The sequence below is a fragment of the Parus major genome, chromosome 1A (assembly GCF_001522545.3).
Source record: "Parus major isolate Abel chromosome 1A, Parus_major1.1, whole genome shotgun sequence".
Taxonomy (NCBI): Eukaryota; Metazoa; Chordata; class Aves; order Passeriformes; family Paridae; genus Parus; species Parus major.
In genome coordinates this window covers 31,617,650-31,634,534 of record NC_031773.1, presented here as the reverse complement: position 1 = coordinate 31,634,534, position 16,885 = coordinate 31,617,650, and the positions used below count along the sequence as shown (strand labels likewise).

Sequence of the window (16,885 nt, the reverse complement as noted above, 5' to 3'; positions counted from 1 at the left end):
TTAAGATCTTTCCTGAATGTTAGTCTCAGAAGGCACAAATCCATGTGTGTGTGTGTCAGATTTATATATATAAATCTAAATATTTTGTATATATATATGTATTTATAGCTAACATATAATTATTTTTTATAGCATGCACCCATAACAGCCCTACTATTTCTACCAAAGAATGAAGTGCAGGATATACTGAATAGCCTGGCCCAATGTGCTGCCCATACATTGGCCTTATCTGCCTATCCACGAGGAGAGCTGAACAAGAGACCGGTCGCTTGCATGTGTCTCTTCATGAAGCTTACATTGCTTGTCTTGACTCACTAGCATAGTGCCACAGTCATTACATACTGAGCACTTAATCAAAAATTCTCTGTTAATCAGTTTATTTAGAATCATAGAATATCCTGAGTTGAAAGGGACCCACAAGGATCACCAAAGTTCAACTCTTCACCCTACACAGGACATCCCAAGAATCATACCATGTGCCTGAGAGAATTGTCCAAACATTTTTTGAGCTCTGTCAGCTGGTGCTGTGACCACTTCCCTGGGGATCCTGTTCCTGGGCCTGACCACCCTCTGGGTGAAGAACCTTTTACTGCTATGTAGCCTGAGACACACTTTCAGGCCATACCCTTGAGTTCTGTCACTGGTTACAAGAGTGAAGAGATCAGTACTTGCCCCTCCATTGCCCCTCACGAGGAAGTTGCAGATGGCAATGAGCTCTCCCCTAAATCTCCTGTTCTCCAGGTTGAACAGACCAAGTCACCTCAGGCACTCCTCATACAGCTTCCCCCTCAAGACCCTTCAACACCTTCACTGCCCCCCCCTTTATTAAGCTATATCCTATGCCCATTCTTTACAGTTTTGGGCAATATTATGTTCCTTACACTGCCCCAGACTGCATATGCCACTCAAGAGGAGGCTGCCCCAGTGCAGAACAGGATAATCCAACCCCCCCACACCCCTTGCCTGGCTGGTGATGCTGTTCCTGATGAGTGCCAGGACATGCTTCACCCTCCTGGCTGCCACGGCACTGCTGACTCATATTCAACTTTCCCTTGACCAGGACACCAGGTCCCTTTCGGCTCTCCAGCCTCTCATTCCCCTGTCATTCCTCTGTCCATACACCCAGGGTTCCCAATCCCAGGTACAGAACCTGTCACTCACCCTTGTTAAACTTCATACGATTGGTGATTGCCCATCTCTCTAATTTATCAATGTCTCTCTGCCTTTGAGACACTCAACAGCTCCTCTCAATTTAGCGTCATCAGCAAATTTATTTTGTATTCCTTCCAGTCCTGTGTCCAAGTCACTAATGAAGATGTGGACAAGCTCTGGGCCAAGAACAGAGCCCTGCAGAACTCCATGAGAGACCGGCTGCCAGCCTGTGATATTACCTCATTCACTTTGACCCTTTGTGACCAACCCATGAGTCAGGAGTGTTTGCAACTGTTAATTCAGTACTGGTGCCACTGACTTCTTAGAGAAGAGACAAACTAGCATCAGTTTCTACTTTAGTTTTCCTTCATAATTTTGCTCTTGCAGTAGCTAAATGTTAATCAGCAAGCTCCTCTTCCAAAATGGTCATTCTGATATTATTCTTACATGCTGATCTACAGCTGAAATAACAGATCATGAAAAGGAGATATCAAATTTTCTCTTTAAGTAACTTTTTATCAGGCTTTTTTTAATCTCCAGTGTATTCAGATGACCTTGAGCTCTGATGCTCTGCAGAGTACTTTCCTGGATTCACGAGACTTTTCAGTTACAACAAAACTCCTTGTGTCTGCGTGCCTATTCACATATGTCTAAAGAAGACTAAGTCTAAACATTTTGGACCATAAAGCTACAGGTGCCCAGTACTTTCTGACTTCAGCAAAACTCCACAGCTCTGCTCTTCTGCTTTGCACTTAAACCTTCACAATCATCCCAACTCAATTACATCATTTAACTCACAAGATACCCACACTAAGTGCTCCTGATCTAACTAATATGAAGCCTAGCTACTGTACCCCATGACTCTGGTAAGTGAATTGAAGCCTTTCTCCTCCAACAAAAGGAAAAATAAATAATCAGTGTTTCTCTGGTGATATTTAAATAAATGTCAGTAACAAAGGTAGTAACACACTGTTTGTTCTCCCAAAGTTGATAGAGAAGTAACTGCCTGAGATGCACTTAATATAGTATTAATACAGTAGACTAAAGAAAACAGTGGAAGGATTAAGTTACTTGTCTTGTCTGAATACTACCTGCCACTGGTACTGCACTCATGACACTGATTAGGACAGTATGTTAATCCATCTCTTCTAAAACTGTTTATTAAATTTTTGTGTGCACTAGTAGTTACCATTTCATCTAGTTAAGTCCTCAGAATTTAAATTGATGATTCCAAGAACCATGATGATAAACCAGCATACAGCAATCAGCATCCTCTGCACAGAGCATAAATCTCATCTCACCTCCAGAGGCTGTCAGACACCAGCACGAGACTTAGAATTCACCACAAAACGGCCATCAAGCCCCTCCAAGTTACTGACAAACACATGCCACATTAAGTGCTCCAAGAGAAGAGTGAGGCAAAAACACAAAATAAGGACCACTAGTTTACTGTCACTGTGATGTGGGCTTAAAATAGACACAATCTCTACCCTACTCATTCCTTCAGCTCTTAACTTTCAAGTATTTCAGTTGTGACAGTGTTTATCCCGTAATATCCACTGACTGCCAAATGGATTAAAAAAAAAAAAAAAAAAGAACAAAACCTTACTGGATATTTTTAGTTGCCTTTTTAAAAAAAAGTTTCATGACTACATGTCAAACACAAACCTAAACTTTTTGGCTCCAAAGCAAGCCTATAATTAGCAACCTCATTTTTTCTGGTAGTCAGGAGAGCCATTTTCCCTAGGGAATGTTACTAAAAGGAAACCCAGGAAGAGTAATGGCCAAAGAACGTGAAACATTAATAACGGACACTGGTAACACAAAAGCATCCTAACTAGGCTTGAGCAGCTACAAATTGCATTTTACTACTAGAAACTTTTCTTTCCTAATCAAATGATTTTTTATGGTCTCTCTTCCTCTCAATTACATGCCTTACTGTGCAAATTCATGTAGAAGAAACCAAAAAAAAAGGTGTCTGTACCCAGAAGTTCGTCCTGCTTCTTCCCATTTTCACCAGCTCATCTGTTAAAAAAACTGCTGTACCCTTCCCTTCAAACCTTCTTCTCCAACACTGAAATGAGAGATTGCTAATTACCTTGCCAAGACTAGTTAGGGATGAGACTGTCACCCTCTGCCTTTTGCCTTTCCCCTTTACACCTCCTCTGCTCTTATCTATGTGCTTGCTGTTTCCAGCTTTTTTATTAATTTCCTTTCCCACCACTGTTACCACAGTTGCAAATCGCACTGACATGCAGAAAAGACAGGCACAAAGCTAACATCATGGCAGGGGGCACTGGGTGAGAGTGCAGGGGACAGAACCTGGTGGGTCTGGAAGCCATGAAAACCAAGACCAGTAAGGGGAAGAGAGAGGGAGAAATCAGACCTCAGACAGGGAAGGACCAGTGTTGACAGTGAAGCAATGAGGACATTCTTGGGTGCAGAAGGAACTTGGCATTTCTGGAAATTGCCAACTTGCAAACACTTTTACAGGGCCCTGTATGAAATGGTATAAAAACAAGCACACAGCAGCACTTTGGGGTTTTTTTCCAAAGAACCGAGCAGCATACAAGTGTCAAACTTCCTATATCCAAACCATTTTGCATGAGACATCAACAGGAACACTCACTTTTTGTGTGCAAACTATTCACAATTCAGATGCTGAACAGAACCTGCAGGAATGGCCCTCTTCTAGCTGGGATCTGTGACCTTCATAGCACTGCCAGCTTCCAAAGTAAGGTTTCCCAAAGTGTGGTGATGTCCTGTCTCACGGATTCCTCACACGTAAGGGCAGAAAGAGAGCTTGACTTAAAGCCTCTTCTCATGTTTCAAACCTTTACAGTTACAGCGAAAGGGGCCCTCAAACACAGAGCAGGCAGAACCAAGTATAGGGATGTCCTCAGGTTTTTGCAGTCATCCTGATAGAAGACATGAGCTCACCATGGCTTGGAACTAACTACCTACAATGCTTGAAAGGCCACTTTCAAGGAAAAGGACAAGTATAGCAAGGATTTACACTGACCCTACTCAAAGCGGGATAATTCAGGGAACTAGCATGTGGAAGGAAAGTGCAGAAAACACAGACAGGAAGATGTGCATCCCTCCAGCATATGGTGGGGCTTGCAGCAGCAGCATGACTGTTTTCAATTTTCCTGAAGGATGGGGATGGGTGGAAGGAAATAGGGAGAGAAACGGGTCAGTTTTCAAAAGTTTGCCAAAAATCTTATTTTGGTATTTTCTCTCCAAAGGCTTGATCATACAGAAGCAGTCTGATCTTGCAAAAGCCTATGTACATGGATAACTTTACCTCATGTGAGTAGTCAGACTGGCAGGACAAAAATATTTACAGTTCTGCCTTTTTCATCCATTAAATGACTCATTGCAAACATGAAACTGGGCTTCATCTAGTCTCTGACACTCAAATTTTACGAGAGACACAAATGATAAGAAACCTTAAATAAAGCTAAACGTTCAGGAGCAAGAAGACAGCAGAAAGCAACCTGAATTTCTATTCACACTGCCCTCTGACTAAAGTATTTCTTGCTTAAGAAATAACTTCAGGGCTACTGCTGAACCCTAGAACATCATACCACTTAATATATGCTGCAATGGTTTTATGCTGCAATTTTCTTTTAGAAGTAGTATAGAGAGAGGAAGAGTTGTCTAAATCTTAACCACTCTAGAGACTAGGCATCCTAAGCAAAGACCAAAGGTACTATCACAAAATTTTTACACCAGAACCACAGTCAATTCATTAATCCCGTCACACTTGCAGAATTTGATATATTTAAGCCCATCCTTGGCCAATTAAATGAAAACAAAAATTCATTACTTAAGCTAGTGAATTTTCTTTTCCTTTCTTTTCTTTGGAAATCCATACAAAACAAGACTAAACACCAGTACTGAGTTCTTCTGCAGGCACAGCTGCAAACCAAATGCTCTAAACCATTTCTTCCCTGCAAGAAAGAGGGCAAAGGGAGGTAAGACAGAAGGATAAACATAACTGCCAGCACTTAAAGTCTTCTGCAAGAAGAGAAACCCACACTGCAGAACTTAGCATTTGCATAGTTGAGAAAGACACAGAAACAATAACTATCAGCTCCCCTCTTTGCTCAAGGGGACATAGTATGCATTTTTTAACTAAACCTCAAATACAAACCAAAAGTAACATCCTCATCCCTACAAAGAGGCTTATTATGACTGTTATTGCTGGAAGGGGAAACTCACTCGTACTGGCCACATGACTGTTGAAATCTACATTCAGCATTGTTCGGAGGTTTTTTGCTTTTCTCTATAAATCATCAATTGAGAGCAACTTTAGTTAGTAGTAGTAACTTTATGACTAGAAACACTAGTTGAGTATTTCTGATGCTACAGAGTCAGCAATATAGATGAATGTGTTCCAGCCTAGAAAATTCATACTTAAATATGTACCCTGCAACACCTCACTGCAGCATTCTTTTGGAAAGCATTACTACAGCAGAATATACAATTTTAGTTATGAGTTGGTTTTTTTTGTTCTTGTTCCAGTCCCTCTTGCTTGGAAATGTTAATACCATACATAGCAATTTACACACCTCACAATTTACTACTTATACAGCTAATATTTAGCAACACAACTTATACCATAGGATTAGAAAGATGCATATGTTTTCAGGATCTGATTTAAGACATGGGCCCTCTGACATGTCACAATACAGTAGCTACACAGAGGCAGACAGCAGTGAGGTATCTATTCACACACTAATGTCACACCAAGATCCTCCTCTCTAAGGGCCAGGTGGCAGCCAGTGCTGGCCAAATAGGTTACCAGATGAAGTTCAAGGACACTTCACAGCACTCAGCAGCCTGAGGTTAGTGGGAGGCTGAAACTCAAAACGGATGAGACAAAAACAAACGCTGAGGACAGGCGTCAAGAGAAGTACCCTGGAGAAGCAGCCATGACCTGACAAACAGCTGGTCTCAAACTATTTGCTCCAAGTGCCCAAGCTCAGGTGTAGGAAGAGGGTGTGCCCAGGCTCCCTGCCAGACTTTGCAAAGGAAATTAAGGCTCAAGAGAGCGCTTACACTTCCTCAAACGGGAGCAGGAGTTTCCTGAGGGGCAGCTAGAGGGTTTCAGTTTTAAGCAAATCAAAAATGGAACATAACCTCGGAGAAACAGAAACCAAGATTGGCTTTCTGCAGCAGAACACAGCCTACAGGAATGACTGTGGGCAACAAATGATGTTTTTTTGACAAGTGCCACAGGTGGACCAGAGGGCAGCTGACATATCCAGGCTTTCAAAAGCAAGTTTTTAACTAGTTCTACACAGCAGCAGTAATACTAACTCTAAAATCCAGTGTTGAAAAATACAAAGAGTTTGTAGGAAGAAACAGACACTGAGCAGAAAGAAGGCATTGATGCTGGTGGGAGCAGATGAAGTAGCACAAACAAAACAGGCTCGCTAGCCAATAGTTTCCAAAGACACCAGCCATCTCTACAATGAGATCCTGTGCTTTGGGGAGAGAGAAATGAGGGGAGATGTACTGCTTAGCTAAAAAAGTGCGACGTTTACCCTATATGGTTTAATGACTGCTCTGGATCGGACAGGTCTTCCACTGAATTTCAACGCTGCCCACACAAGGGGGTGGTTCGGAGTTTTTACTTTGTACTTAATCAGTTCTTCACCTCAAAGCTCCACTTGCCCGAGCCTGAATACTTAAACCAAGCCACTTAAGCACTTCAGAAGGCCTTTCCCTGCCAACAAACCAGCTGAAGAGGCTGTCATTCACCTCGGAATGAGGTCCGAAAGAGCGAGGAGGCAGACCCCGCCGTGCCCCGCAGAGGCGGCAGCGGGGCCGACAGCGCGGTCACTCACCGCACAAACAAGCCATTTCTGGTCACATCCCTGCCCGCCGGGCACTGGCGGTCCCTCAGCCCGGCTGCCGAGAGGGGCCGGCTCCAGTGACCCCCGGCCGCAGAGGAGCCCCGCTGGAAGCCTGCCGAGGGAAGCCCTTCCCGGCCGCCTCCTCCCCGCTCCGTCCCGGCGCCCGGGCGGCTCCGCGGGTCCTTCCCCGTGGGGGAGGGGGCGGCGGACACGTGGAGCCCGAGCCGGACGGAGCCGGCCCGGCCCGGCCCGGCGGCAGCTGCCCGGCGCGGCTCAGCCGCCCCTCCTGCCCGGCGCCCGGCACTTACTTGTGGGGCGGCGCGGCTCTTGCCCGGCGGCCTCCTGAAGAAGGAGGTGCGCGCTGTGAAGAAGAACTCCTCGGACTCTTCCTCCTCCAGGCTGCTGTACCCGCTGCTCATGCTGCTGGTCCAGGTCATCGGCGGCGGCGGGGGCTGCTGGTGGTGCTGGGGCCGGGCGGCGGAGAGCGCCGTCCCGGCCGCCGCATGGGGCCCCGCCGCTGCCGCTCCTCGCCCAGCCCGCGGGGTCCGGGGCGCAGGAGGAGGAGGAGCCGCGACTCTGGCGGCCCCGCTCCCGCCCTCGCTCCGCTCCCTTCCTGCCGCGCGAGTTCCCGGGCAGCGCCGCCCCCGCCCGGCCAGCAGGTGAGGGGTGGGGGAGGCTCCTTCCCGGCTCCGAACGCGCCCGGCCCGGGGCCGGCCGAGTCCTGACCCCTTGCCGGTCTCGTGCCGGCGCCTCCGCACCGCCACGCTCGTTAGCGGCAACGAGGCGGCTGAGGGGGGCCTTGCTGAAGCAAGAAGTTCCCAGACTTTTTCCCTAATAATTACCCAGTTTCACTCTTCCTTGCACTGTGAGAATAGTCATTAAAAAAATGACCGACGGCAAAATAATGGGGAGAGCTTTTCCCTTAAAGCTCTTCCAGCAATCCATGAATTCCGGCTTCACGACCCCGCTGAGCAGTCACAGGCTCCCGTTCCGCGGCCCCGGCGGTGCCCGCTCCGCGCACCATCACCAGCACACGAATATTAAGTCAATGGAATTCATCGCCCCAGGATGTAGCGAGGAGGGAGGCTTGTGAAGACTCACCAGCGATTAGATATGTGTGCAGATAGCAAGAACATCCAGATATGCAACTGGAAAACATATTTAAAGCACGAAAGTCCCGATAAAGACACAGGGGAAACATCAGACTCATCGCTACTGGAGGAAATGACAGACAATGCCTGAATGCCAGTTCACCCCGTAATTACCTACCTCAGAGTCTCATGTTTTCTCTTAATTTATCTAAGGCTGGTCACTGTCACCGACAGGATACTGGGTTAAGGTACGGCTTCCTAAAGCTATGCAGCTGCCCGTAAAAGCAGATTTGCCTTTCCTGCACTCCCTTAGCCGGTGTTCCTGCTGTCCCCTGTGCCACAGCGATGGTTCCATAGGGGGAAGTGAGTCACATCAGCCACTTGCTCCCGTTGCAAACCCCCGAGACATGGGGATCAGAAAGGCGATACTTTCCAGCAACAGCACAGCCTCAGATTAAACATATTTGAAGTTGCGCGTTTACACATCAGTTCCCGTGGTCTCAGTACTCAGATACAGATGTAACCTGGGACACCATTGACTAACATGTCCTTTCCCTCTTCCTGATCCCCATTTCGCCCATACACTCCTCATCTGCTGTGTGTGGCTATTCCTACCCGGAGCGGAGACCTGGTTTGTTTCTGCCAGTAAGTGCTCTTCCTGGACCGGGTATGCCTTACATATCGATAAAGTCACCTCAAAACGGCAAAACAACTCACATTGAGTACTAAAACCGGCCAGTCGGTTTGGGAGGTGTTAATTCCTTACTTTCCCATCAACTCTGATTCCTCCTGATTTTCCTATGGAGTTTGGCATCTGGCAGATTAGAAGGTTGCATAGCTTTTGAAAACAAATAATTGAGTCTAATAGCACAGATGCAGATGTGTCAGCTCTTGAGCCTACTTGTTGGCACTGTAAAGCCCCGTGGTATGCAAGATAGCTTTAAGCTGAATGCCACGTTACTTGAATGCAACTAAAACGTATTAAAATGCTTGCTGTAGACAAGCAAGCTTTGTGCTACCTGGCTCGCTGAGCCCAGACCCATGCCAAAAGGAAGTCACACCAGAGATCTGCTGGGCCTGCCTCTGAACCTGTCCAAGACCCAGAAACTCCAGTTTACAAAACTTTTGGAAAAAGCACAGTCCATGATCACAGTTAAAGTGAACAATTTTAAGTGGCTCAGGTGTGATTAAAAATGGCATTTGTGTTTTTAAACTACAAAGGTGTTTTTACATATTATCTGCTGGCACACTTGATGGATTCCCCAGCAACAGGAGGCACCCTGTGTATAGCTCATTTGCTTGGCTGCAGTCTCAAATCTGATAGTGTGTGGTAGAACATTAAGCTGGCAAAGAGGATCCTCCAGACAATAAGCTGCTGCAACAGAGCTCAAGTTCATCTCTGCAAGATCAGTTGCAAGTCCTGGGCTCAAGTTTATATATTCCCTGGCAGCAAGGCATGCCATTCACCTCATCTGTAAAGTATCATTTATATTGATAACACCAAATTCCCAGTATCATTTTCTGTTGCTGCAACAAAGAAGGATGAAGAAACCCTATCTAAGTTTTGTGTCATATATCTTCCAATACGAGTTCACTCCTCCACTATAGCTCATTTTTTAAACCTACTAATTTTGGCATGAGGTTTTTGACTTTAATTTTTTTTCAGGTGTGACACTGAACCAAACATGAAGGTACAAACAGATGTGATGGCTTTCAGTGTTGATTTGTTTGGTGCTTGCAAGTAACATACCCCAAACCAAGTATTTTTCAAGGCTGATACGTAAAGATTAATTGGTACCCCTGTGGATTTCACTGTTCCCTGGGTACTGTCTGCCCATAATTTTAGGGTCCCTATCCCCTGAAAAATTCTCTTGCACATTCTCAAATTGATTTTTTAATGTTACCTAGGTAAGATTGATCCAAGGCTCTTTGTTAGGTTCTGCACTGAAACCTCTACACTACAACACTTGCACTACTTTTGATTTATTCTGACAGGCCTCTTAAACAGTCAACAAAGAAAACCCAAGCAGCACTTCATAATGAAAACAAAAATAGCCATGTCTCAAGATGAAGGCAGTAATAAGCTTTCTGAAAGCATACTTGTTCTTAAGGAGAATTATGGAAGAATGATTGGGTGAAAAAAAATCAACTTAAAAGTCAAAGAATATGGCACAGGAGTGAGATGTGAAACACAGAGCATTACGAGGCTCCCAATCAGCCCTTCTGAGAAGTAATTCAATCCCAGTAGAAATTAAGCTGTCAATCAGTTATCACAGGATCACACAGGCAGCTAGCAAGAAGAGAGAGAAGCTTTTTTTAAAGATGAATCATGAAGTTCAAGTAGGAAATAGTGTTACAAATGCACCTCTGAAGAAAAGGAGAATGAACTTTTTTTTAATTAAAGCTTGATGGCATACATAGAATTTCACAGTATTTTTAAACTGTAGCCAGTTAAAAGTGATGGCTCAAGTAAGACAACCTATAATAGTAATAGACATTCTATTTCAAAGCAAGAATAAATGAATAAAATATGAATAAAAAGCAATCACAGTTAAAGATAACCTGTGCAGCTACACACAGTTATTTGTTGTGTAGGGGAAAAACAATCATTTGAATCACTGTTTCTTCCTAGGAAAAAAATCAGTTTTAAATCACTTTGTGGTTTTGGAGAGTCAGCTGAGAGAAATTAAATATCAATCATAGCTTCCAGAGATGTGAAAGCTGACTTCCTAAATGGCAAAAGAGGTGTGAATAGTTTTATGAATCAGGCAAGAATTAGGGCAAGAAATAGGGTTTTGAACTACCATAACTGAAATAACCCTTAGAATCAGACATCAAAGTGCTTAGAGGTGGATTGCTTCACAAGGTCCTGCAATTTCATTTCTTTATTTATATAAAAATGTCACTTTATTGAAGTGATCGCAATACCACAGGAAGTATGGTTGAACAGGATTACACAGATTATTAGTTCAGTCAATTCATCTCCTCTGAAGATGAAACAAGTAAACTTTAAACTTTACACCATCTCTAACAATCCTTTAGCTAAATTGTTCTTAAAACACAGTAAGGTGCTGTAGGACCTCCACTATAGGCCATCCCTTCCAGTGTTTAAGGTATTTATTGAGTTAGAAAGTTTTTATTAACATCCTATTTTGAATCCTTAACCTTGCTCTTAACAAAAGAGACAGAGGTACAACAGTTCATTGCTGTTTTTTTAGAGAAACCTTTTGGGTATTTGAGGACTCTTTGTTCCTCCCATTCTTCTGCTTCCCAGACTAAACAAAGGGACAACTGATAAAACATCCTATAGAGTTTATGTTAACTCCGTTACCAACTGCATGATGTTTACATGTTTCTAAAACATCCCCTCAGCCCTCTGACAGAGAAACTGGGAGGACTCATTGAAATGGGAAAGCTGCAAAACATTCACTTGGCCAGTAATTCTGCTCTGAGGCTCAGGACCAGGATGCTGACTTCTGCACACAAGCCTTGGTGTTTTCTCCAGGCTTGTTCCAGACTACATCGAAAGGCATTGGGTCAAAGGAGCAGGAAAGGAAAAAGCAAGGCAGGGCATGGGTTGGAGGTTCCTGTAGCATTTAAGACTACATTTCTATTATAATTTTAAAAGTAATGCGGAGAACTCAAGAGAATTCCTCCTTTTCTACTTTGCTTTTCAGTCTCCCCTGGCTGAAATCTTGTGAGGGTGCTTGCATGCTCTGGCAAGCAGCACCTGTGGCAGCCCCACAGCTGCAGGCAGTGGCCTCCCATGGGGTGGGATCATTGAAGGGAAGCAGGACTTGGGCTGTGGTAGGGAAAGGTCATCACAGGGACTAAACTTCCATACACCCTCTAAATCTGCTTTAGTAGCACTCCAGTTTCAACAGTGCTTTGCAGGAAGATTCTTGTTAACAACCCTAGCAGTATTTCATTCTAGCTGCTATGAATTTGCCAGATGCCTCTAGCCCCTGGCTGTTTCAGGAACCCTTTTTGTCATTTCTGGAGTGCTGTGAGTCTCTCTCTTTCTGCTCCTCTCATTTTCTGCCTTCATATGTCCTTGCAAACCCTGTCCCCAGCCCCAATAGTCTTATTGATGATTAATCCCTATGGGACATGCTAAATCTTAAGATTTGCTTAGGATTGAAATCCAAAGGGGTTCCTACCAAATAGCACGTGGGGTTTGGCTTCTTTGTAACATATTTAACTGGGAAATATAATTATTCCATTATGTTAGTTATTTAAATTATGCTCATATAACAAAAACATGTCCTGAAAACAAGTTGCAGAGGAACTTGCAGAGTTTGTAACAGAATGTCCCTTTAAAATCTGAATAAAAAATTAATCATGTAGGCTTAGTTTTTTCTACATCCCAGCTGAAAACAGTAGTAGTAATTTCAAATGATCAAAGGAAAGCAGTAAAGTTGAAATACAACCAACATAGAACATCCACTCAGGCCTGTAGTTTCCTTACACCAGTAAACTTTCTGTTTACTCATTTCTCCCATTTGTTTTGAATTAATAGCTCAGGTCTGTTTAGTACCACTGGCAGCAGTGACAATTATCCTTTGAGTCATACCCCAGCAACTTGTTAATTCAAGCAAGGTCATTCCAGCCACTCAGGCACATGAGTGCAGACTGAGAACAAACAGGAGCCAGGTAAACAGCCTCTCCCCATCTCCTGAAGAAATGCCATGGGGACAGGTACTTGTTATGGCACTCACAACCTTAGACAGCATTGTCAGGAATCCTTTTCTGTCTCTTAAAATTCTTGATTCTGCTCAAACCTTAAGCCCCTTTGCTGCAACTTTTCATCCAAAATCCTCAAAAAGAGTGGGATAGCTGGAAATGAAAAATAACCCATGTAATTGCTTTTGTACATGTTTGCACACTGTCGCTCAGCAGATCTCTGGTCTTCATCTACCATACTTGGACTGGTCAGAAGATAACAGAAATCAGGGTAAGTTCACCTTTCCCATCCCAAGGGTTGTGCTCAGAGCAGTCACACCTACGTTAGTTTGAAAGGGGAGAGAAAGTGGATGGAACAAGAAGATTGTGCTTGTCTCCTTTCTTGTGATGCTGCAAACATGTGGCCACCTACCTAAATGCACAGTTTGACTGAAATCAATACAGCTACTCATAATTGCAAACATGCACATAGTTTGGAGGATTCTTTATCTTGTTGCTACCTAAAGCTTCAAAGATAAAACTGTACCTTCCTGACAATTTTGGAATTACCAACATCCTTGTGTTAGAGTCGGACAGCTTTCCAAAACATTCTATACTCTTTTATCACAAACAGATGTGTCATTAATTTCACTTAGCAAGATGACTCAAGGCTGGCCAGAGTAAGACTACAAGTACAACCTTCCCCAAGGGAATATTTCTGCAGTTCAGAGACACTGACATGGAGTCTGGCCTCGTCATGTGGTATCAGCACTCACCTTCCCACATCCTGCCCTGCCCCAAAACCCACTGGGACCAACTGAAAGACTCCATTTGCCTTTGAAAGCATCTTGATAAAGCTGATAAAGCAGTCCTTTGCTGTACTGGTGTGCATTTTCCTATCAGTCTTTTTGTATCCCAGTTAGGCAGAAGTGCTCTCCAAAGCAGCCGTGTTTGTTAGCAAATTTCCTTTCTTCCTCTCCTGTTGATTATAGACCATATTATTAAATAAGTACTTTCTTGTCAAAGATCCAAAAAGGTAGATTTTATAATACAAATTATGAAAACATATTTCATATGTCTGGCATACGTTTAATCAGAGGGCTTCAGAGAGTTGTGCAAATGTACTGAAGTGAGAATTGCCCTGTCCTTCACTCTCATTTCCAAGGTTGGATCAGGGATATGTCAGTACTAGTAAGAATTCAAAGGTGAGAGCCATCTGGCAATCCATTCCCTGCAGCAATAGCCTTTTTATCTTATGCTGTAGCCAGCCCCAACAATGTCAGATAAAGTCGGTCAGGACCCAGATGTAGCCCAGAAGCCTTAAGTCAATAAACAGGTGAATAAATATCCTTACTCACACAGTCCCATTGATGTGAATAGTCAGACATAAGTATAAGAAAAGGTTGGCATAAAGGAAGCTCAGAGGCCTGGGAGTGCTGTCATCCAACTCCCTACAAACACCCACGCCTTGCCAGGGTAAGCAGTGGAACTACTACACAAGAGAATATAATCTTAAGGAAATATTCTATAACAAAGTGTACAGAAAACAGACATTCTCCTACTTTTAATTCAGTTCATAATTGCTAACAGTGTATAAAAATACTCGGGGCGGTAAAATTAACTAGGACCTTCTGTTTTAAGTATAGAAACCACAACTGTGGAAGCTCAGCATGCTTTGTGGATACCACGAAAATGTGAGCCCTAATGCGCTGTAGCTGCAATCTGATTCCCAGCATCTGTCCTCAAACTGGTGAATTGGTGGGGGAAGGGGCCTTCTGGTCTGGGAATCACATCTCAATTGTCATTTCCTAGAAAAAGAACTTGAAATTGTCTTGTCATACTGTGTATGAGATGACATTTTGCTCTATTTAATAAGTCTGACTGCAATAGATCATAGAAACTCCCTAGAAGCTGCCCACATAAGTTTAGGACTTTCTCATAAATCATCTCAACACCAGTCCGTGAAGACAACCATCCCAGAAAAACAGTGCTGTTTGACAGGACAACAGATCTGACAACTTGTTTGCTGAAAAGCCTGCCTAATCCATCCAGTCCACCCTTAGCTGGAAAAACCTGAAAAAAACCACCTTGAAGCGCAGTGCCCTGCGCCTGTGGAGCCAGCCCAGCTCGCTGAAATGCTGGGAGCTGCAGCAGCACTTGCCTGCTCTGCCTGCCTGCTCCTTCCCCAGCTCCAAAGCCCAGTGGACAATGGGAGGAGCTGCCAGCTGCTAATGCAAGGTAACTCAATTTTGGACTCTGTACTTATGCAGCACTGCCCAAGATTAACATTTTTCACATTTTCAGCAAGATGTGACCACCTTTGAAAATTTTGCCCTGAATCAAGCTTTCTCTTAGCTAAATCTCACTAACTCCTTTCATATTTGGTCTGTGTCCTAATCACTGGCCCAAGACCTTTCTGATTCCCAACTTTGCTATCACGCTCTTCCTCCCTCATTGCACTGCTGCAGGAGGAGAAAATAAGTAAGACAGTTTGAAGAAGAGACAGGAGAGCAGGAAATGGAAAAAATCAGAAGAAATAGTCAGCAAAGTAAAACCCAAATTAAAAAGGTAATATTTTAGAATAGAAATAAGTTTTCCTCACCATAATTCCATAAAATTCCAAAACAAATGTCTGTGGGGATTTCTGTGTGGAAAAGGAGCACACATTTAGGAAAGCTGAGATGCATGTTTCTAATTTTGAAAGAAGGTTTAGACAAAAAAAAAAAAAAAGAAAAATTAGAATTGAATATAATAAATAGTCTGTGTGAAAAGGCAGCTAAGGAAAGCATAGGTATCAGGGCTGAGAAGATACTGGAGAACTAGAAAAGAGAAAACAGGAAACCACAATGTTTTATGTGCTTCTATTTTTCTTTCAAAACTATGGAATGATGTGCACACAGCATTGTCAATCCAGAGTTTAGGAGATTTAACATATGGAGGGAAGAGGAAGGGAGGAAGTGGACGCTTCACATCAATGAGAAGTCCAGCAGAGCTGCAGATCACACGGGGCTGTAGCTTTGCCAGAGGCGTCCTGGCTCAGAATGGCTCTCCTCTGCCTACATTTTATCAATCAGATGGCACTTTGAGGGAAAAAAAGAGGTGACCAGAGGGGGAAAAAACCCAACATATGCACTTAAATGCAGTAGGAGCACCATTCCCACCCCGAGGGAAAGAAGTCATTTATGCCCCCACAGACTGCCACGTCTGGTCCTGTGGTGGGTGAAGAGGTCAGAGCCTGAGCCCTGGGCTGATGCAGGGAAGCTGACATTTCTTATTTTTATCTGTTTCATTAACAAAATCCCCATGATGTTATAAAAAATAAGCACAAAAGGGGATACATTTGGGTCTCAAAGGCATGTACTTTTAGGATGGGAAGTGGCTCTTTGATGACTGACTGCCTCAAGCTTAACATATTCCTGCAAATCCTTCATGCAGGGCATGACCAAGACCCTCATTACTTCTCTGGCCTGCAGCAGAGGTCAGACATGGGTCAGTATGCAGGTCACAAAGGAAACTATAAATCTAGCAATTGATATACTTTTATCTATTTGTTATAGGTAGTTTTTTATACATGACATGTACATGACCTAGAATTTAGAGGACTTGAACCAACACTGCCAAATAATTCCCCTTCCCAGCTCAGCCCCAGGGTCAGGTGCTCTGAAAAGCCTATTTCATATGTTCATTTGTGAGCCCTCTTTTACAGCAAATCAATACATTTCCTTCAAAACAAACCCCAGAGGTTCTCCCAAGGGTAGTCAGCACCGGGAATCACTTCATCATGGCCACCACCAGTCTTTTTCTGCATTTCACTATCCTCTTACACTATCCCAGCCAGCGTCAGCCGCTCAGCCCCCCCTCACATTTTCCAGCACTGTGAACTGATAAAACATGCATGCCATATCCAGAGTCCACACATACAGGCGTGTAGGACACAGCCTGCTCTGAGAAACGTGGACCTGAGGTGCTTCACGAGACCTGGCCGGATGCCAGAGGTCACTCCCTAGGATGGAAGCCTTTGGCCACAGAGACAAATAATCATGGCTGACTCAGAAACCGTGCTGCATCTACTCATTATTTTTCAGACTTAAATTTAAAAGCAAAATATTTAAT

General features: G+C 43.9%; 1 protein-coding gene across 3 annotated transcripts in view; it reads right to left on the bottom strand.

The window, feature by feature from the left end:
* Positions 1–16,885, bottom strand: part of RASSF3 (Ras association domain family member 3) — a 93,364-nt gene that overhangs the window by 45,397 nt on the left and 31,082 nt on the right. Inside the window, exon 1 of one of the 3 annotated variants that reach the window (XM_015627373.3) lies at positions 7,328–7,564. The exons of the other annotated variants lie outside the window; for them this stretch is intronic. Coding sequence (XP_015482859.1) covers positions 7,328–7,456 — 129 coding nt within the window. The 5' untranslated portion in view covers positions 7,457–7,564. Of the gene's footprint in view, positions 1–7,327; positions 7,565–16,885 lie in introns of those variants that run through there. 3 annotated transcript variants of the gene reach the window in all.